Source organism: Ranitomeya variabilis, chromosome 1, assembly GCF_051348905.1.
Source record: "Ranitomeya variabilis isolate aRanVar5 chromosome 1, aRanVar5.hap1, whole genome shotgun sequence".
Classification (NCBI taxonomy): Eukaryota; Metazoa; Chordata; class Amphibia; order Anura; family Dendrobatidae; genus Ranitomeya; species Ranitomeya variabilis.
This window is the reverse complement of record NC_135232.1, coordinates 388,729,535-388,752,865: the sequence shown is the minus strand read 5'-3', so window position 1 is coordinate 388,752,865 and position 23,331 is coordinate 388,729,535. Positions and strand designations below refer to the sequence as shown.

Sequence of the window (23,331 nt, the reverse complement as noted above, 5' to 3'; positions counted from 1 at the left end):
ATACTGCAATACAAAACTGCAAAAAATGTGTATACATATAAATTAAAGATAAAATTCTTTAGCCCAATCGGTAAATACCGTAAAAAGAAAAAAATAGAAAAGCCAGAATTATGGTTTTAAGTTTGCCGCAGTGCCGCAAAAAGACAAAATATGGGCCCTTGTCACACCGCACTTTGTCACTCGTTGGTTGGACTTACCCCCCGCAAAAAGGGATTCGGTCGTATGCATCAACTGGGCCATTGACTATAATGATGCTGACAGTGTCAATGCGTCCTCTACTGGGCATCCCAGAGCCAATCAGATCCTGCTGGGAGTAGGGCCTGATTGGCTAACTGTCAAACACTGACAGGGGAGATAATGCACTGTAGTAAAAAAAGCACCAAACATTATTATCAATGCAATGAAAGCATCACACACAAGCAAAAACAAAAAAAATTATTAAGTATCCTAAAAATATTGGAAGTTGGGAACAAAATAGAAATAAGTTGAAAAAATGGAAACTCTAAAATTGGAAGTCTTCTAACAATGGCTGGACAGACATCTGTCTGAGATGGGGTTTAGTGAATCCGGCATTGAGCAGAGGATTGGATACAATGACCCTGGAGGTCCCTTCCAACTCTAACATTCTAGGATTCTATGAAATTATAAAATCAAAGTTTTAATAACAGAAAAAAATTCTATCTGTAAAAATAACAACCCCCCATAAAAACATTATATATTTGGTATTGCCGCGTTCGTAATGACTTATGCTATAAAAAATTAAAAACTATGGCATAATTGGCTTTTTTGTTAATCTTAGCTAAAAAAATAACCAAATAGTGATGAGATGAAAAAGTCATGCGTATTCCAAATTGGTGCCCTTAACCAGAGGTGTCAAACTGCATTCCTCGAGGGCCGCAAACCATGAGTGTTTTCAAGATTTCCTTTACATTCCACAAGGTGCTGGAATCATTCTGTGCAGGTGATTAAATTATCACCTGTGCAATACAAGAAAATCCTGAAAACATGACCTGTTTGCGGACCTCGAGGAATGCAGTTTGACACCTCTGCCCTTAAAATGTACAGCTCGTAACTCAAAAAAACAAGCCCTCATAGAGACCTGTAAACAGAAAAATTAAAAAGTTGTAAAACATTATGAACAGGTATAAATTGGGTATCAACGCAATCGTATCAAGCCCCAGAATAACACTGAAATGTCATTTATACTGTACAATGAAATCTGTAAAAAATCAAATCCAAAAACAATTCCAGATTTAATGTGAGATTTTTTTTGTCACATCTACTGCAAAACATAAACAGATAAAAAAAATGTACCAAAACAGGCATACCAGAAAAAAATACAGCTTGCTCCTGCCAAAAAAATACAGAAAGTCCTCGTACAGCTTCATTATGGAAAAATGAAAAAATGTTGGCTGTCATAATAAGGTAACAAAAAAAAGATTTTTTTTCAGTCTATTAATTGTACAAAAGTAACAAAAAAAGTAAATAAAACTATACAAATTTGGTATTGCCATAGTGTTATAATTAGTGTTGAGCATTCCGATACTGCAAGTATCGGGTATCGGCCGATACTTGCTGTATCGGAATTCCGATACCGAGATCCGATATTTTTGTGGTATCGGGTATCGGTATCGAAACAACATTAATGTAAAAATGTGTAAAAGAAAGAATTAAAATAAAAAATATCGCTATACTCACCTCTCCGACGCAGCCTGGACCTCAGCGAAGGAACCGGCAGCGTTGTTTGTTTAAAATTCGCGCTTTTACTTGGTTACGTGAAGTCCCGGCTTGTGATTGGTCAGGGCGGCCATGTTGCCGGGACGCGGACCAATCACAGCAAGCCGTGACGAAATTACGTCACGGCTTGCTGTGATTGGTCCGCGTCCCGGCAACATGGCTGCCATTAACCAATCACAAGCCGTGACGTCACGGGAGGCTGGACTTGCGCGCTTTTTAAAAAGCGCGCGTGTCCAGCCTCCAGTGACGTCCCGGCTTATGATTGGTCACGGCGCCATGTTGCCGGGACGCGGACCAATCACAGCAAGCCGTGACGAAATTACGTCACGGCTTGCTGTGATTGGTCCGTGTCCCGGCAACATGGCCGCCATTAACCAATCACAAGCCGTGACGTCACGGGAGGCTGGACTTGCGCGCTTTTTAAAAAGCGCGCGTGTCCAGCCTCCAGTGACGTCCCGGCTTATGATTGGTCACGGCGCCATGTTGCCGGGACGCGGACCAATCACAGCAAGCCGTGACGAAATTACGTCACGGCTTGCTGTGATTGGTCCGCGTCCCGGCAACATGGCCGCCATTAACCAATCACAAGCCGTGACGTCACGGGAGGCTGGACACGCGCGCTTTTTAAAAAGCGCGCAAGTCCAGCCTCCCGTGACGTCACGGCTTGTGATTGGTTAATGGCGGCCATGTTGCCGGGACGCGGACCAATCACAGCAAGCCGTGACGTAATTTCGTCACGGCTTGCTGTGATTGGTCCGCGTCCCGGCAACATGGCCGCCCTGACCAATCACAAGCCGGGACTTCACGTAACCAAGTAAAAGCGCGAATTTTAAACAAACAACGCTGCCGGTTCCCTCGCTGAGGTCCCGGCTGCGTCGGAGAGGTGAGTATAGCGATATTTTTTATTTTAATTCTTTCTTTTACACATTTATATGGTTCCCAGGGCCTGAAGGAGAGTTTCCTCTCCTTCAGACCCTGGGAACCATCAGGGATACCGTCCGATACATGAGTCCCATTGACTTGTATTGGTATCGGGTATCGGTATCGGATTGGATCCGATACTTTGCCGGTATCGGCCGATACTTTCCGATACCGATACTTTCAAGTATCGGACGGTATCGCTCAACACTAGTTATAATACGTTCTATATACCCCAAAATTGTGCCACTGAGATGTACAAATCATCCGGATAAAAAAAAACAAGTCGCTCATGTTGCTAAAAAAAATTATGGCTCCTGGAATGCGACAATAGAAAAGTGAAATAAAAATTGGTCTTAAATGGTCATAAAGGCCAAAACTGGATGTGATGCCTAGGGTTTAAATATTGTAAGATTGCTCTTACTGAGTGTATTGGGGGACACTCGTTTGGCACGGGATTCAAGCACACAGGCACGGTTTTTCCAAACAAAACAGTCTATATGGTTTATTATGACATCATAAACCACAGAAAATATGAACAACCAGCAAACAGTCTTTACATTAATCTTCACATCATAGTATACGGCTTTAAACCGCGGTCACTAAAAACACTGAACCTCTGTGTCCAGTTATCGTGGGTGACCACACGCCATACAGTTGATTAATGTCCATGGAGCACAACAGGCACCAACATATGACATTACGGTTGCAGCAACTAAACACGCTGGTCCTCCCTTGACCAGTTGCCGTGGGTTACCACACAGTTCATATCACCAGCACCAACAGTCTGTGGAGGTACCTTACGGGAGCTCCTGCTCCACCTGCTGACGCCTTGTCAGTCCTCTTTTCCGGGTAAGCTGCCTCGCAGGGATCACCAACTTGCCTGGGCGGCACACATTAGTCAGTCCAGACCCACCAGAGGACGGTAGCTTCCCCAAGTTTCACTGTGCGCTGCTCAGGGATCCGGTCCTACTCCCAGGACCTCCCATGCTGCTCAGGGATCCGGTCCTACTCCCAGGACCTCCCAACACCAGCATGTGCTTTTCAGGAAGCTTACTCCCAGGTCTTCCAACACAGGAACCACACAGGAAACATGTGACCCACACCCTGGTCACATTATATACCTTTTAACCACTCCCCTGGATGGGAGTGTGTGGCTGGTTTGTCCAGACCATCTCATATAACTAGCCCTGCCAACCTCCCATGACTATTACACAACATGCAACATACTTGTGGGACTATAGGTCCCAGAACACCACATCACTTCAGGCCGGCAGCGCAGAGTCTTCTCCTCTGCGACACACATATCGTCCATTCATCACCATGCCGGACTTTGTCTTATTACCACGGCCATGCATGCAACTGCCATGCACTCTCATGGCCTCAATACATCTCTGTGTGCATACTGGGGAGACCATGCAGCGCCCCCTACCTGTTACAGGGGTCACTGCATCACAATATATATATATATACACTCACCGGCCACTTTATTAGGTACACCATGCTAGTAACGGGTTGGACCCCCTTTTGCCTTCAGAACTGCCTCAATTCTTCGTGGCATAGATTCAACAAGGTGCTGGAAGCATTCCTCAGAGATTTTGGTCCATATTGACATGATGGCATCACACAGTTGCCGCAGATTTGTCGGCTGCACATCCCAAAGATGCTCCATACAAGGCAGGATGGATCCATGCTTTCATGTTGTTTACGCCAAATTCTGACCCTACCATCCGAATGTCGCAGCAGAAATCGAGACTCATCAGACCAAGCAACGTTTTTCCAATCTTCTACTGTCCAATTTCGATGAGCTTGTACAAATTGTAGCCTCAGTTTCCTGTTCTTAGCTGAAAGGAGTGGTACCCGGTGTGGTCTTCTGCTGCTGTAGCCCATCTGCCTCAAAGTTCGACGCACTGTGCGTTCAGAGATGCTCTTAGGCCTACCTTGGTTGTAACGGGTGGCGATTTGAGTCACTGTTGCCTTTCTATCAGCTCGAACCAGTCTGCCCATTCTCCTCTGACCTCTGGCATCAACAAGGCATTTCCGCCCACAGAACTGCCGCTCACTGGATTTTTTTTCTTTTTCGGACCATTCTCTGTAAACCCTAGAGATGGTTGTGCGTGAAAATCCCAGTAGATCAGCAGTTTCTGAAATACTCAGACCAGCCCTTCTGGCACCAACAACCATGCCACGTTCAAAGGCACTCAAATCACCTTTCTTCCCCATACTGATGCTCGGTTTGAACTGCAGGAGATTGTCTTGACCATGTCTACATGCCTAAATGCACTGAGTTGCCGCCATGTGATTGGCTGATTAGAAATTAAGTGTTAACAAGAAGTTGGACAGGTGTACCTAATAAAGTGGCCAGTGAGTGTATATATATATATATATATATATATATATATATATATATATATATATATATATATATATATATATATATATATATATATATACACTAGATTGTGGCCCGATTCTAATGCATCGGTAATTCTAGAATATGCATGTCCCCGTAGTATATGGACAATGATGATTCCAGAATTCGCGGCAGACTGTGCCCGTCGCTGATTGGTCGAGGCAACCTTTATGACATCATCGTCGCCATGCTGTGCCTGGCGGCCTCGACCAATCAGAGACGCGGGATTTCCAGGACAGACAGACAGAAAAACCCTTAGACAATTATATATATAGATATATATGTCCCAAAAATATGGAAAGAATAGGGGAAGATATGGGAAAATCAAGATCCACAGATGTACATAGAACAGAGTGCTGTGGGAAGAATTAACAATCATGCTATGGCATAGGCATTTGTCATGGATGTGTCAGGTGTGACAGTCAGTCATTCTGGATCCGGCTGTAGGTCATTGCGCTTGGCTCTGCAGGCACATTCTGGATCTTGTATCTCTTCTGTGGAGTGATATCCTACTCCCTCTAGGACCTAGCTCCTCATTAACACACCCATGCTGGATGTTTAAATACCTTTAGTTGCTTCAGCAAAGGTGCCGGTGATAGCTCTATTCACCTCTGTTTGCTCTTGGAGCCTCTCAGAGGATTGTTGGAATGAGCTCTCTTGTGTCGTCTCAGGCTAAGTGTATTCTTTCATATGTCTTCCTGCTTTGTCTATAGTTGTAGTGGGGGCTGACTAGCGTCACCCTGTCCCCTCCTTATCCAGGGTCTATCAATAGGGGCAGTCAGGGATTAGGTTCTTGCTCGGCAATAGGTGCTGAACCTATTTAGGGACGTTAGGACAGACAGGGTGTTGTCAGATCTGCAAAGGGGTCTCCAATCCACTCTCTTCCCGTTGTTGTGCACCTAGCTTCTTCCTCACTCAGCGTGACAGCATTAGCTGATATTCTGAACAGTGTGAATTTCCTTTTTTATAGATTGTATTTGAAGGTATTCGTGGGATTTCAATAAGAAGTGATGTTGCTCTGGATGATATCACATTTCAGAACAAACCATGTGGAGGTAACTATTACAACTCCAATGTCTATAAAATGTACATACAGTATATGACATATATTATCATGAAAATATATAAATAAGCATTTCAATATAATTAAACATTAAACTGAACACAATAGCCCCAATTCATCAAAGCAATTTTGACAGAATTCTGTCATAAATTGCTTTAAACAGTCACAACATTTTGTATACAACATACATACTGTACACAACTTTGTATTTTAGGTAACAAAAATTATATATATACAGTACAGACCAAAAGTTTGGACACACCTTCTCATTTAAAGATTTTTCTGTATTTTCATGACTATGAAAATTGTAAATTCACATTGAAGGCATCAAAACTATGAATTAACACATGTGGAATTATATACTTAACAAAAAAGTGTGAAACAACTGAAAATATGTCTTATATTCTAGGTTCTTCAAAGTAGCCACCTTTTGCTTTGATGACTGCTTTGCACACTCTTGGCATTCTCTTGATGAGCTTCAACCTAGAATATAACACATATTTTCAGTTGTTTCACACTTTTTGTTAAGTATATAATTCCACGTGTTAATTCATAGTTTTGATGCCTTCAGTGTGAATTTACAATTTTCACAGTCATGAAAATACAGAAAAATCTTTAAATGAGAAGGTGTGTCCAAACTTTTGATCTGCACTGTATACAGTTAGGTCCATATATATTTGGACAGAGACAATATTTTTCTAATTTTGGTTATAGACATTACCACAATGAATTTTAAACAAAACAATTCAGATGCAGTTGAAGTTCAGACTTTCAGCTTTAATTTGAGGGTATCCACATTAAAATTGGATGAAGGGTTTAGGAGTTTCAGCTCCTTAACATGTGCCACCCTGTTTTTAAAGGGACCAAAAGTAATTGGACAATTGACTCCAAGGCTATTTCATGGACAGGTGTGGGCAATCCCTTCGCTATGTCATTCTCAATTAAGCAGATAAAAGGCCTGGAGTTGATTTGAGGTGTGGTGCTTGCATTTGGAAGGTTTTGCTGTATAGTAAACATGTGGTCAAAGGAGCTCTCCATGCAGGTGAAACAAGCCATCCTTAAGCTGCGAAAACAGGAAAAAACCCATCCGAGAAATTGCTACAATATTAGGAGTGGCAAAATCTACAGTTTGGTCCATCGTGAGAAAGAAAGAAAGCACTGGTGAACTCATCAATGCAAAAAAATCTGGGCGCCCATTGAAGACAACAGTGGTGGATGATCGCAGAATAATCTCCATGGTGAAGAGAAACCCCTTCACAACAGCCAACCAAGTGACCAACACTCTCCAGGAGGTAGGCGTATCAATATCCAAATCTACCATAAAGAGAAGACTGCATGAAAGTAAATATAGAGGGTTCACTGCACGGTGCAAGCCACTCATAAGCATCAAGAATATAAAGGCTAGACTGGACTTTGCAAAAAACATCTAAAAAAGCCAGCACAGTTCTGGAAGAACATTCTTTGGACAGATGAAACCAAGATCAACCTCTACCAGAATGATGGAAAGAGAAAAGTATGGGGAAGGTGTGGTACAGCTCATGATCCAAAGCATACCACATCATCTGTAAAACACGGTGGAGGCAGTGTGATGGCTTGGGCATGCATGGCTGCCAGTGGCACTGGGTCACTAGTGTTTATTGATGATGTGACACAGGACAGAAGCAGCCGAATGAATTCTGAGGTATTCAGAGACATACTGTGTGCTCAGATCCAGCCAAATGCAGCCAAACTGATTGGTCGTCATTTCATACTACAGAAGGACAATGACCCAAAACATAAAGCCAAAGCAACCCTGGAGTTTATTAAAGCAAAGAAGTGGAATATTCTTGAATGGCAAAGTCAGTCACCTGATCTCAACCCAATTGAGCATGCATTTCACTTGTTAAAGACTAAACTTCAGACAGAAAGGCCCACAAACAAACAGCAACTGAAAACCACCGCAGTGAAGGCCTGGCAGAGCATCAAAAAGGAGGAAACACAGCGTCTGGTGATGTCCATGAGTTCAAGACTTCAGGCAGTCATTGCCAACAAAGGGTTTTCAACCAAGTACTAGAAATGAACATTTTATTTAAAATTATTGAATCTGTCCAATTACTTTTGGTCCCTTTAAAAACAGGGTGGCACATTTTAAGGAGCTGAAACTCCTAAACCCTTCATCCAATTTTAAGGTGGATACCCTCAAATGAAAGCTGAAAGTCTGAACTTCAACTGCATCTGAATTGTTTTGTTTAAAATTCATTGTGGTAATGTCTGTAACCAAAATTAGAAAAATGTGTTGTCTCTGTCCAAATATATATGGACCTAACTGTATATATATATATATATATATATATATATATATATATATTATATATATATGTATATATATATATATATATTATATATATATGTATATATATATATATATATATATATGTATATATATATATATATATATATATATATATATATATATATATATACACCTCAAAAAAATAAAGGGAACAACAGAATAAAACTCCAAGTAAATCAAACTTATGTGAAATCAAACTGTCCACTTAGGAAGGTACCAATGCTTTCTGGCTGATGTTTTGGTCACTTTTGAATGTTGGCTATGCTTTCACACTCGTGGTAGCATGAGACGAACTCTACAACCCACACAAGTGGCTCAGGTCGTGCAGCTCATCCAGGATGGCACATCAATGCGAGCTGTGGCAAGAAGGTTTGCTGTGTCTGTCAGCGTAGTGTCCAGAGGCTGGAGGTGCTACCCGGAGACAGGCCAGTACACCAGGAGATGTGGAGGGGGCCGCAAGAGGGCAAGAGGACCGCTACCTCTGCCTTTGTGCAAGAGGGAACAGGAGGAGCACTGTCAGAGCCCTGCAAAATTACATCCAGCAGGCCACAAATGTGCATGTGTCTGCACAAACGGTTAAAAACTGACTCCTTGAGGATGGTCTGAGTGCCCGATGTCCACAGATAGGGGTTGTGCTCACAGCCCAACATCGTGCATGACGCTTGGCATTTGCCACAGAACATCAGGATTGGCAAATTCACCACTGGCGCCCTGTGCTCTTCACAGATGAAAGCAGGTTCACACTGAGCAGACAAAAGAGAGTCTGGAGATGCCATGGAGAGCGATCCGGTGCCTGCAACATCCTTCAGCATGACCGGTTTGGCAGTGAGTCAGCAATGGTGTGGGGTGGCATTTCTTTGGAGGGCTGCACAGCCCTCCATGTGTTCGCCAGAGGTAGCCTGACTGCCATTAGGTACCGAGATTAGATTCTCAGACCCCTTGTGAGACCATATGCTGGTGCGGTTGGCCCTGGGTTCCTCCTAATGCAGAACAATGCCAGACCTCATGTGGCTGGAGTTTCTCAGCAGTTCCTGCAAGATGAAGGCATTGAAGCTATGGACTGGCCCTCCGTTCCCCAGACCTGAATCCGATTGAGCACATCTGGGACATCATGTCTCGCTCCATCCACCAAGGTCACATTGCACCACAGACTGCCCAGGAATTGGCAGATGCTTTAGTCCAGGTCTGGGATGAGATCCCTCAGGAGACCATCCACCTCCTCATCAGGAGCATGTCCAGGCATTGTACAGTAGGGAGGTCATACAGGCACGTGGAGGCCACAAACAATACTGAGCATCTTTTCCTTATGAGGCATTTCCACTGAAGTTGTGTCAGCCTGTAATTTGATTTTCCACTTTGATTTAGAGTATCATTCCAAATCAGACCTCCATGGGATATTCATTTTCATTTACATTGATAATTGTTATGTTTTATTGTTCTGAACACATTTCACTATGCAATGAATAAAAATTTGCAACTGGAATATTTCATTCAGAGATATCTAGGATGTGGTATTTTAGTGTTCCCTTTATTTTTTTGAGCAGTGCATATAATATATATATATATATATATATATATATATATATATATATATATATATATATATAAATATATACTAGATGGTGGCCCGATTCTAATGCATCGGGTATTCTAGAATATGCATGTCCACGTAGTATATTGCCCAGTGACGTAGTATCTTGCCCAGTTACGTAGTATATTGCACAGCCACTTAGTATATTGCCCAGTTACGTAGTATATTGCCCAGTGACGTAGTATAGAGCACAGAGCCACGTAGTATATTGGCCAGTTACGTAGTATACAGCACAGAGCCACGTAGTATATTGCACAGTGACGTAGTATACAGCACAGAGCCACGTAGTATATTGCCCAGTTACGTAGTATATTGCCCAGTTACGTAGTATATTGCACAGTGACGTAGTATATTGCCCAGCCACGTAGTATATTGCCCAGTGACGTAGTATATTGCCCAGTGACGTAGTATACAGCACAGAGCCACGTAGTATATTGCCCAGTGACATAGTATACAGTACAGAGCCACGTAGTATATAGCACAGAGCCACGTAGTATATTGCCCAGCCACGTATGTCACAGGTTAAAATATAAAAAATAAACATATACTCACCTTCCGAGGGGCCCCTTGTAGTTCTGTTGCCTGTGTTCGGTTCAGGCGGCAGCTTCTGGTCCGAGGGTGTGATGACGTCGCGGTCACATGACCGTGACGTCACGGCAGGTCCTACTTGCGCAGGCGCGCAGGGCCTGCGATGACGTCACGGTCACGTGACTGTGACGTCACGGCAGGTCCTTCTCGCGCAGGCGCGCAGGGCCTGCGATGACGTCGCGGTCACATGACCATGATGTCATGGCAGGTCCTTGTCGCACACCAACCTTAGCACCGGAACCTGCCGCTTGCTTGGACCGGTCACCGGAGCGTCGGAAAGGCGGCGGAAGGTGAGTATATAATGATTTGTTATTTTTTTTAAATTATTTTTAACATTAGATGTTTTCACTATTGAGGCTGCATAGGCAGCCTCAATAGTAAAAACTTGGTCACACAGGGTTATTAGTGGCGGTAACGTAGTGAGTTACCCGCGGCATAACGCGGTCCGTTACCGCTGGCATTAACCCTGTGTGAGCCGTGACTGCAGGGAGTATGGAGCGGGCGCCGGGCAGTGACTGCAGGGGAGTAGGGAGGGTCTAATCGGACTGTGCCTGTCGCTGATTGGTCGCGGCAGCCATGACGAGCAGCTGGCGAGACCAATCAGCGAATGAATATCCGTGACGGAAGTTGCCGACAGAAAGACGTACCCCTTAGACAATTATATATATAGGTATATATATATATCACACACAGCTCTGGAAAAAATTAAGAGACCACTGCAAAATGTTCAGTTTGTCTGATTTGTCTCTTTATATATAGGTATATTTTTGAGTAAAATGTAAATTGTTCATTTATTCTGTAAACTTCTGAGAACATGTCTCTGAATTTCAGAACATGTCTTCTGGATTTCATACCTCTTGGTATCTGTTGTTTATGTGATTATTGTTATTCTGTTATGTCTTTTACTGTCTGTACAAGTCCCCTCTAAAATGTAAAGTGCTGCGGAATATGTTGGCGCTATAGAAATAAAATAATAATAATTATTATTATTAGAGGTCAAATTATAGCGTGTGGGCAGGTCACAAATCAGTTGGTGACGAGGCAAATTAATGCGCTGCTGTAGCAAAGCTAGTCTGCTGAAAGCCTGAGATGACTTTCGGAAATGTGCACTGACACGCCGTACCTTGGCAAGTAGGTCCAGCAAGTCAGGGTATGATTTTAAAAAACGCTCTACAACCTAGTTCAGCATGTGGGCCATGCATGGAATGTGTTCACTAGCTTGCTGAGCTTTAAAGCCGTCACCAAGTTACACCCATTATCGCACACAACCAGACCTGGTTGGAGGTTCAGTGGGTAGAGCCACTGATCGGTCTGTTTTTTTTATCACCTTCAACAGCTTGGCTGCATTGTGAGCTTTATCACCTAAACAGATGAGCTTTAGCAGAGCGTGCTGTGCTGCCGCTTTGCCAAGGCAGTGCTGCAGACCTCCCAGCTGGGGAGTGATAAGGAGGCTACTTTCGAGGAGGAGGAGAGACAGGAACTGTAATACGAGGAGACTGAAACCCTGATGGAAGTTGGGTCCGCTATTCTTTGTGTGATTAAGATGTGTGATGCCCCAGCCTCAGACTCTACCAGGATCACCCAATGTGCCATTAGGGAAATGTAGCGTTCCTGTCCACAAGAACTTGTCCATGTGTCTGTGGTAAAGTAGACCTTCCCTGTGACTGCGTTGGCCAGAGCATGGCTGATATTGTGTAACATGACTGCTTATGTAACGTGTTGACTGTACCCCGGGAAAAATAGTGTTGAATAGTAATCGAGTACCATGGGGCTACCACCGCCAAGAGGTCACAGAAAGACTCAGTTCCCACAAGTCGAAGCTGCAACATTTCCAGGGCTACCAATCTGGCTCTGTGGGTGTTTAGCGTTTGGGCCTGTGGGTGGGTGGGTCGATATTTCTGCTTTCTGTTAAATGTCTGGGGCAGGGACAAGTGAACGCTGTGCTGGGACAACAAACTTGACATGGTTGCTGGCTGTTGTGTCTGTGCAACTGCAGATTGTCGGCAGGAGACATCAGCGCCTGCTTCATGGACAGCAGATTGGGAAGGCTGTAACACAGGGGAAGGGGCAGTGGTTTCACCATCAGACACAGATTTTGTACCCAGGTGTGAGACACCATTTTGATTTATTAATTTCAGGCCAAATATATTATCCAGACTTCTCCCTCTCCCTATGCCCCTGAACTGTGGCCCCCACCCATGGGATAAATACACAATTCCTCAAAAGAACAGGACCTTGCCAGAGAATTAGAGGCTAAGTGTTAATTAATGCGAGGAGGAACAGAGCTGGGACCCCCTGCTGTCTTTTATGCAGGATGGCCAGCTATCAATGGAAGCCCTAGATGGAGTCATACCAACACATAGAGATGAATTATGAGAGTACCGTGCATCTCAGGGCTAAGTCCAATATACCACCAAAATCCTGGGAGCCCTCCAGACACACACCTGGGTATCATCGTTCTCTAGCTGTCCCAGATACTGAGCTATCGCGATTGGCTCTCCAGAACCACTTAGGCAACCCATGTTTGGATTCTCCATATTGGTCAAGCCCCAACGAACCCGTTGAGACGTTAGTCATCCCTTTTGGTCCTCCCACTAGGAAGTTATGACCCATCCCAGATATTGGGAATTATTTCAGCTAGTAGGTCGGGGGAGGAGATTTCAGTTCAGCCCAGAGGAGCAGTGGGAAATATGGAAGGGAGAGAGCTAAGGGTTAAAAACTAGCCACACACCTGTAGCCAGTGTTATTGTTCTGCCACGGAAGCCGCGTTATGTCACGTGTGGAGACGGACCAGAAACTAAGAAAGTACATTTGGACTTGAGCTCTTCCCAAGATCCACATGATAAAGATCGTTAACGTGACACATACAGATAACTGCAAACCCATACCTCTACCCTACCTTTATATGGGACTGGTGATATATATACCGCTCTCACTGCAGAAAGCCTCGATAACCAGTACGTAACAGGGCAGTTTCTCCGGTGACTACTTATTCTAGGTGCATTTCCCTGACTGACCTGAGGGTAAGGGGGGTTCCAGAGTGCTGTGACTGTGTAAGCTCTGTCACAGATTGTGTAACAACTCTGCTGGCATCACTGCATGGCCTCCCATCCCCCACCTGCATTACACTCAAACTCACTTCTCTGGGCCTTGTTGTGACTTCTCTCTGCTGCCAGCTCCATGCTGTGTGCCTCATGTCTGCTGTTTGCTCTGTGCATGCTCTGTCTGTGTGCATAGGGGGGCGGCGTCGGCAACTCCTGTTTCTTATAGAGACTGTGTGCACCTTGCTAAGGTGTCCCTGGCCAATCGTCATGAGGCTTCCTGTATTTAAGACATCCCCACCCATTGGTGGGGGCCTGGGCAACTTACTCCCTCAGTCAGTTCTCAGCTGCTGAGGTGCCAGGCCCTGTCTCGCTTACTCTCATGTCCGCCACCCAGGAGGGCGTTGTACCCTGGTCTGTTTTCTGTGTAGCCACCCAGCGGGGCTTCGTACCCTGGCCTATGCCCGCCACCCAGAGGGGCGTCGTACCCTGGCTTGTGTCCATGTCTCTATGTCTCTGTGCCTAGTCTCGTTCCTGACTCTGTCTTAGTCTAGTCCCGTTCCTGTGTCCGTTTATATCCCTGTCTTGGTTTGTTTTTCTGCTGTGAGTACTCTGTGTCTTGCTTTGCCCTGCTCTGCCCTCTGTGTCTTGCTTTGCTCTGCTTTCGGCTCCGCTCTCTGCAACCTTGCTTTGCTCCTTGCTCTGCATTCTGTGATCTTGCTCTGCACTCTGTGTTTTTGCTCTGCTCTCAGCTCTGCACTCTGTGGCTTTGCTCTCAGCTCTGCTCTCTGTAGCTTTGCTCTGTACTCTGACTTTGCTCTGCACTCTGTGGCCCTGATCTGCGGCTCTGCTCAGCTCTCGCTCTGTGGCTCCGCTTCTTGTGGTTCTACTTTGCTCCGCTCCTTGCGGTTCTACCTGGCTCCGCCTCCAGCTCTTGGCTCTGTCTCCTGTGTTTCTGCACTTGGCTCTGCCTTCAGCTCTTGGCTCCGCCTCCTGCGTTTCTGCACTTGGCTCCGCCTCCTGCTCTTGGCTCCGCCTCTTGCGTTCCTGCACTTGGCTCTGCCTCCTGTTCTTGGCTCCGCCTCCTGTTTTCTGTTCTTGGCTCTAGCTCCTGTGCTTTTGCTCTGCATCCACTCTTGCGGTCTTTCTCTGCCTATTATTTAGTCCTCCTGTCTGAACAGGTTCTTACCTGTTTTCATACCTGCCTGCAGACCGGTCCCTACCGGTTCTTCCAGTGTACCAGTCTTGTCCGCCTGTCCTGCCAGAGAGCCAGCCGTACCTGCCTGCCTACCAGAGATCCAGCCGAGCCCGCCTGCCTGCCAGTGTCTCTGTTGTACCTGTCTGCCTGCCTGTGTCCCAGCCGTGCCCGCCTGAGTGCCAGCTGTGTCCGCTTGCCTGTCTTTGTTCCGTTCCGCGGTGGGATCAGCAGCCACAGCCAGACACCACCCTGGAGTGGCACCTGGTAGCTTCCTATTGCACAAGTCTGACCTCACCATCAGAGGCTCCAGCGAACACCTAGGAAGCTACTTAGTTACTCCCCTTCCAGGTAAGTTTGGTCTGTGGTCCAGTGGGGCCACACCCCCGCACGCCCACGCCAACCAGTCTCGGCGCGAGCGTGACAGATTGGTGATGGCGGTGGGATATCTATATCCACCCGGCTCTTATTCGTCACACCTGGCATTCCACCCACCTCCTGGGGTGCTTGGCTGCCATGTGCTCTTGCACATGCTGGTGGTGCTCAGGTTGCTTCTTCTTAGCTTGATTTAGCAGCAAATTACAGTTGTTTTGTCTGAAGGAATTTCAGAAAAAAAACTACCATACAGGGGAACAATGCTCCCTTGGCATGTTATCAAGCCAAGTGTGGTGGTCTCTGTGGAATGCAAGCCTGCAAGGGCAGGGTCATCTCCCCTCTGTATCAGTCTCTCATTGTTAGTTTGTTTACTGTAAGTTATATCTGTAATTTGTATGTAACCCCTTCTCATGTACAGCATCATGGAATCAATGGTGCTATATAAATAATAATAATAATCTTTTATTTATATAGCGCCAACATATTCTGCAGCGCTTTACAGTTTATATAAATAAATAATAATAGTAACAACAGTTGACCGATTTCTCCCTCTGGTCAAACCACTAGGTCTTCTTGCCTGTTTTTGTGCTATGGACCAAACCCTGTCTGCACTGCTGTGCTCGTGTGCCAGGTTGGATCAGTGACCTCATAATCGACCATGTCATCTTCCAGTACCTCAATCTGATTCTCCTACTGAATTGTGATTTTAGGCTGACCTGATCGCAACTGTACATCATGATTATCCTCCACCTCTTCAGACATGAATTGACCTTCCCCAATGTGGCTTTCTCCTGGCCATGAATGCTCAAATGTTTGGGCATCACTGCACTCCACCTCCTCACAGGGTCAGCGTTAGGGGCAGGCAGACCAGGCAGCTGCCTAGGGCCCGTACTACTTCAGGGGCCCCAGCCAGTGGCATGCCACTAATAACGGCACACCACGTGGCTGCTATGGGGCCCCTGAGTAAGAGGGGCCCGGTGCCGCCACCCCTTTCCCCCTCTGCATTCAGCTTACCGGCATCATAGATGCCGATACAGTTGAAAGCAGTGATGGAGAGAACGTCATGTGACACTCCCTCTCCCATCACTTCCCCTCTGCCTCTGACTCAGCGTATGTCAGCAGTGGAGCTGATGAGATGCTCTGCAGAAGCCAAAGCAGCAGGGGAACGAGAAGGAGAGGTAAGTATTGTGTGTGTGTCTGCTGCACTATACTGTGTGTGTGTGGGAGGCTGCATTATAGTGTGTGTTTGGGGCCTGTATTATACTGTGTGTGGGGGCTTCACTATGCTGTGTATGTGGGTGTGCTGCATTATACTGTATGGGGGCTGCACTATACTGTGTGTGTGAAGAAACTGCACTATACAGTGTGTTTAGGGGCTGCACTATACTGTGTGTGGGGGGGAGGGCTGCACTAGACTGTGTATGTGTGGAGGCTGCATTATACTGTGTGTGGAGGCTGCATTATACTGTATGTGGGGGGCTGCAGTATACTGTGCATGTGTTTGTGGGGGGCTGCATTATACTCTGAGGGGGCTGCATTATACTGTGTGTGGGGAGCTGCATTATACTATGTATGTGCTAGGTGTCGAGTTCCCGCCTCTGCACAGGGGGAATCTCGAACCATCTCCGCTGCGGTCTTCCATTCTTTTCCAGCCGTAGTGGAGTCTGCTCAGTGGAGACGTCGATCCCTACGTCTTGCTCAGTCTGACTCTGTGCAAAGGGTTACTGCTGCCTTCCAGCTTCTGCCATTGTAGCCAGTACTGGGCAGCAGCGAGCAGACATTTTTGGGGCTAAGTCCTGCTTTTCCCCTTCTAAGCATGCCCAGGGCAAGATCTCTCGTTGGAGATCAAGGGTCACATGCTTAGATACTGCAGCAAATCCCATTGGTCCTCTAGGAAGGTCCTGAAGGTGCTCAACTTCTGTGGCAGCCTCCCATTGGTCCTTCTGGGAAGGTCCTGTACTTGCTGCAGCTATAAAAGGTTCGCATGGCCTCACGGCCATGCGCTAGTGTACACTTGTAAATGTGTGTGTTGATGTGTGAAAGTCGTTCATTAATTATCCCCTCCCTTGTGTATGACTACTCGCGTAAGGTGGATGATTGCTAGCTAGCGCCCGACTTAGCCATCAGCATGTGACACACAATACAGCGTCAGATTGCTGTGACCACCAGTGCGGCGCCATGCGCTTTCACAATGCTTTCCTTACTCAAGCCTGGGTGGTTAGTGGCGTCCGCCAAAGCGGCACCGCACGCACTCCTGTGCATCTAAATTATTATTTTGGTTACGCTGACTCCCCAGTTGCGGTGTCGAGCGCAAGAGGTCTAGTTGTACTCTAATCCCGAGTCTAGGGGTAGAGTTTTGTGACTCCTTGCTTGCGCTCTTTGTGCAGTACCGTGGCCCTGTGACGCAACAGGGTTCACTTTCTTCATACTGGGTGAAGTTAACCCGTGTGTGAATCCATATTGTACCGCCATATAGTCCGTCATTACTTAGCAGCAGGTTCCATCTCTGCATGGTGGACCCCGAGCTGCGAACGCACCTTACTCTATCTTTCTAATTATTTGGTGCGTTCCGCTAGCCCTAACAGTGTGTGAGGGGCTGAATGTGTGTGAGGGGCTGTGTATGTGGGGGAGCTGCATTATACTGTCTGTGAGGGGGCTGCGCTACTGTGTGTGTGTGTGTGTGTGTGTTTGTGGGGGGCTGAATTATACTGTGTGTGGAGGCTGCATTATACTGTGTGTGTGGGGCTGCATTATACCCTGAGGGGGCTGCATTATACTCTGAGGGGACTACATTATACTTTGAGGGGGCTAAATTATACTCTGAGGACGCTGCATTATACTTTGAGGCAGGCTTTGTTAAATATGCTTATTTTGCACATTTATTTAATCAGGACTCTTCACCAGGTGCGATACTCTTAAAGAAAAAATGTCATGATATTTTCATAAAAAATGTAGTGGTTTATTGAATTGTCCACAGAAAAACCACATTGCAACAAAGCATAAAATAGGTGAAATAGTTACGAACAGATTGTCCGTTTGTTCCTATCACCGTTTGTTCCACATCTTTCCCAAAGTTCTGAATGGTAAAAGCTGTATGTCTGTGTGAAGTCTGAAGTCATCATGGCTACCAGTTGTTCCTTCCTACTGTGACTTGGCTGACGTCCATGGAGAATGATGGTGAAGGCAGGAGGTGACAGCCCCCACCTTCCTAAGAGACGTAATATATATGTCCCACAAAACCATGTGTTCTCTCTATATGGTGTTAACTTATACTCTGAGCTATATATACAGAAATAGCTTTTGTAATGTCAGCGAAAGGCAATGTGTTCAGTACAGAATTGAGAATAATAATAATGAATAATTAATATTTAACAGGCTTCATTATGCGTGATGAGGGGACTACAGTATATGAGGGGGGCTGCAGTATACTTTGATGGGGCTGATTATACTCTATGAGGGTCTATAGTATACACTATGAGGGGGGCTGCAGTATATTCTGAGGGGGCTGCAGTATACTCTGAGGGGGGCTGAATTATATTCTGAAGGGGCTACATTATACTTGGCATGTGGGGGGCTGAATTATACTGTGTGTGTGCGGGGGGCTGCATTATACTGTGTGTGAGGGGACTGCGCTATACTAAGTGTGTGTTTGTGGGGGCAGAATTATACTGGGGGGCTGCATTATACTCTGAGTGGGCTGCATTATAATCTGAGGGGGCTACATTATACTCCAAGGGCGTTGCATTATACTATGGCAGGGCTGCATTATACTCTATGAGGGGGGCTGCAGTATATTCTGAGGGGGCTGCATTATACTCTATGATGGGGCTGCAGTATACTCTATGAGGGGGCTGCATTATACTCTGAGGGGGGCTGCATTATACTCTATCAAGGTCCATGGAGAGTGCATTTTACTACATGTACTATATGGGGCCTGCATTATACTGTATCGAGGACTATCTGTACCAATCATTCTTCCTCAGTCATGGGAAGGGTAGGTGCACACGGTCAGCATGTTGGACACTGCTTACTTGTGCAGCATCCAGACATTACAGCATATTGGATTATGGCCCACTATGCGTACACAGATGCCCGCAACTCACGCGCAGAGACGGACATGCCGTGCATCTCTCTCTGTTTAAAATGAAGTAGCCCCTCTTGTAAAGTTTTAAAAAGACGTATACTGATCTCCCGCTGCAGCGTCTTTCCAGCTATGTCAGTGTCAGATCTGCAACATAAGCCCAGTATTGGGCTGCTGCGCTCTCACTTCTTTCGCTTGTCAAACATTAATTGGAGGGAAGTAAGATCGCAGCAGCCAGTTGGGTGGCTACAGGGTTCACGAGGCATAAGAATGCCATGGGAACCTGTGAACCCTGGCACCGACATTGCTGGAACATCACCAGTGTGTAAGGAGGGTGTATGAGTTTATTTTATAAGGTGGACTAATTCATTTAAAAAGAGGTTACCCAGGTAGTAGACATCTCCTTTAACTAGCTGTAGTAGGAAAAAACACTTCTGCTGCCTGGTGGAAAGCTACTTGAGGAATGAGCTGGCATCCTGTCCCATATTCCTGTATGTTATTCATTTAGATAAAGGTTTTTGCCAACAACGTCGCTTAATATTAATGCCATATACAGTATGTGTCGGCTAATGACAGCTTTCGCCCAAAATGAAGCTAAAATTGTCATACTGGGATCTCTTGTGTTCAAAGTTTAATTGCTTTCTAATTAGTGGAGATTTTTTTACTACATTTAATTATTTACTAATATTTATTTACAGAGTCAGAGGATTCCGGGTCAATACAGTCATCTGGATATTTAGAAGATCTGAATGAAATCGACTTCTGAGTTATGAATCTGTTAAGATCAGAGCTAGTAAAATAGACGTTAGTCACTTCAGAAACTGCACAGTAAATATTCTATGACAGCAAACTGAAGAATGTTTAAAAACATATCGCATAACAGAAACTCAGAGCACTTGTGTTCTTAGACAAGAAAATCTACTCAGGGCTAAATACAAGTTACAAATGCAATTCCGCATGTATTGTTAATAATAATATTTTCCATTTGCCACCAATCTCACTGTTTTATATTTGTGTGTGTGTGTAATTTTAATGTGTTTATCATAACACAGGATTTGACAAAACTCAATTTTCACAATAAAATGAAATCATTAAATTTGATTGTTTTCTTCATGCAGTCATGTTCATATGTTTCATGAGAATGAGACCAATCAGTGGTTCCAGGGTCATCTCATGGTTAACCCCTTTACCCTCGAGGGTGGTTTGCACGTTAATGACCGGGCCAATTTTAACAATTCTGACCACTGTCATTTTACGAGGCAATAATTCTGGAAAACTGGATCCCAGTGATTCTGAGATTGTTTTTTCGTGACATATTGTGCTTCATGATAGTGATAAAATTTCAGAGCCCCTAAAATTACAGAGCCCCTAATTGCAGAGCAGAATCCCCTCTCAAGTGACCCCATTTTGGAAACTATTCTCCTTAGGGAATGTATCTACAGGTGTAGTGACGATTTTGACTCCATGGGTATTTTCCCGAAACAAGCAACAATGAATGGTGCAGAGTGAAAATTACAAATGTTATAGGGACCAGTACACTGTAGTGACCAGTACGTTATGCCCAGCCAGTGGTTCTGGAGGCATGCACCCATAAGTTAGGGGGACTCTCCTCACTTCAGAAATTCCAAAAGTGCTATATGTGGTTTAGGTATACTATGAGGCTTAGAAGGGAGGGGGCATTTGGATTTGAGAGTGCAGAATTTGCTGATTTTTTTTTTTGGCGGGTGAGGACCCATTTTGTTTTTTCAGAGCCTTTGTACTACCAGCAACGTGGAAGCCCCCTATATTTCCTTTAACCCCTTTATGACCCAGCCTATTTTGACCTTAATGACCTGGCCGTTTTTTGCAATTCTGACCAGTGTCCCTTTATGAGGTACTCAGGAACGCTTCAACGGATCCTAGCGGTTCTGAGATTGTTTTTTCGTGACATATGGGCTTCATGTTAGTCGTAAATTTAGGTCGATAATTTTTGCATTTATTTGTGAAAAAAATGGAAATTTGGAGAAAATTTTGAAAATTTCGCAATTTTCACATTTTTATTCTGTTAAACGAGAGAGTTATGTGACACAAAATAGTTAATAAATAACATTACCCACATGTCTACTTTACATCAGTACAATTTTGGAAACAAAATTTTTTTTTGCTAGGAAGTTATAAGGGTTAAAATTTGACCAGCGATTTCTCATTTTTACAACGAAATTTACAAAACCATTTTTTTTAGGGACCACCTCACATTTGAAGTCAGTTTGAGGGGTCTATATGGCTGAAAATACCCAAAAGTGACACCATTCTAAAAACTGCACCCCTCAAGGTGCTCAAAACCACATTCAAGAAGCTTATTAACCCTTCAGGTGCTTCACAGCAGCAGAAGCAACAATTTTTTTTATTTTCCCAAGGGTAAAAAGAGAAACTGGACCCCAAAAGTTATTGTACAATTTGTCCTGAGTACGTCGATACCCCATATGTGGGGGGGAACCACTGTTTGGGCGCACGACAGGGCTCGGAAGGGAAGGAGCGCCATTGACTTTTGAATGAAAAATTAGCTCCAATCGTTAGCAGACAACATGTCGCGTTTGGAGAGACCCTCTGTACCTAAAGATTGGAGCTCCCCCACAAGTGACCCCATTTTGGAAACTAGACCCCCCCCAAGGAACTTATCTAGATGCATAGTGAGGACTTTGAACCCCCAGGTGCTTCACGAATTGATCTGTAAAAATGAAAAAGTACTTTTTTTTTTCACAAAAAATTACTTTAAGCCTCAATTTGTTCATTTCCACATGGGCAACAGGATAAAATGGATCCTAAAATTTATTGGGCAATTTCTCCTGAGTACACTGATACCGCACATATGGGGGTAAACCACTGTTTGGGCACACGGCAGGGTTCGGAAGGGAAGGAGCGCCATTTGACTTTTTGAATGAAAAATTAGTCGCGTTTGGAGAGCCCCTGTGTGCCTAAATATTGGTGCTCCCCCACATGTGACCTCATTTTGGAAACTAGACCTCCCATGGAACTAATCTAGATGTGTAATTACCACTTTAAGCCCCCAAGTGCTTCACAGAAGTTTATAACGCAGAGCCGTGAAAATAAAAAATCATTTTTCTTTCCTCAAAAATTATTTTTTAGCCCTCAATTTTTTATTTTCACAAGAGTAACAGGAGAAATTGGACCCCAATATTTGTTGCCCAGTTTCTCCTGAGTACGCTGATACCCCATATGTGGGGGTAAACCACTGCTTGGGCACACGTCAGGGCTCGGAAGGGAAGTAGTGACGTTTTGAAATGCAGACTTTGATGGAATGCTCTGCGGGCGTCACGTTGTGTTTGCAGAACCCCTGATGTGCCTAAACAATAGAAACCCCCCACAAGTGACCCCATTTTGGAAACTAGACCCCCAAAGAACTTATCTAGTTGTGCGGTGACCACTTTAAGCGCCCAAGTGCTTCACAGAAGTTTATAACGCAGAGCCGTGAAAATAAAAAATCATTTTTCTTTCCTCAAAAATTATGTTTTAGCAAGCAATTTTTTATTTTCGCAAGGGTAACAGGAGAAATTGGACCCCAATAGTTGTTGCCCAGTTTGTCCTGAGTATGCTGGTACCCCATATGTTGGAGTAAACCACTGTTTGGGCGCACGTCAGGGCTCGGAAGGGAGGGAGCACCATTTGACTTTTTGAACGCAAGATTGGAAGCAATGGTGGCGCCATGTTGCGTTTGGAGACCCCTGATGTGCCTAAACAGTGGAAACCCCTCAATTCTAACTCCAACACTAACCCCAACACACCCCTAACCCTAATCCCAACTCTAGCCATAACCCTAATCACAACCCTAACCCCAACACACCCTAACCACAACCCTAACCCCGACACACCCCTAACCCTAATCCCAACCCAAACCCTAATCCTAACCCTAATCCCAACCCTAACCACAACCCTAACCCCAACACACCCCTAACCCCAACCATAACCCTAACCACAAGCCTAATCTTAACTCTATTTT

The 23,331-nt window shown here is 45.0% G+C and overlaps 1 protein-coding gene across 1 annotated transcript in view; it reads left to right on the top strand.

Annotated features, from left to right (window-relative positions):
- Window positions 1–20,435, top strand: part of MAMDC2 (MAM domain containing 2) — a 188,703-nt gene extending 168,268 nt beyond the window's left edge. The window contains exons 13-14 of the mRNA XM_077249066.1: window positions 6,039–6,123; window positions 20,033–20,435. Of these exons, the coding sequence (XP_077105181.1) occupies window positions 6,039–6,123; window positions 20,033–20,100 (153 nt within the window). The 3' untranslated portion in view covers window positions 20,101–20,435. The remainder of the gene's footprint in view (window positions 1–6,038; window positions 6,124–20,032) is intronic.
- The last annotated feature ends 2,896 nt before the right edge of the window (window positions 20,436–23,331 follow it).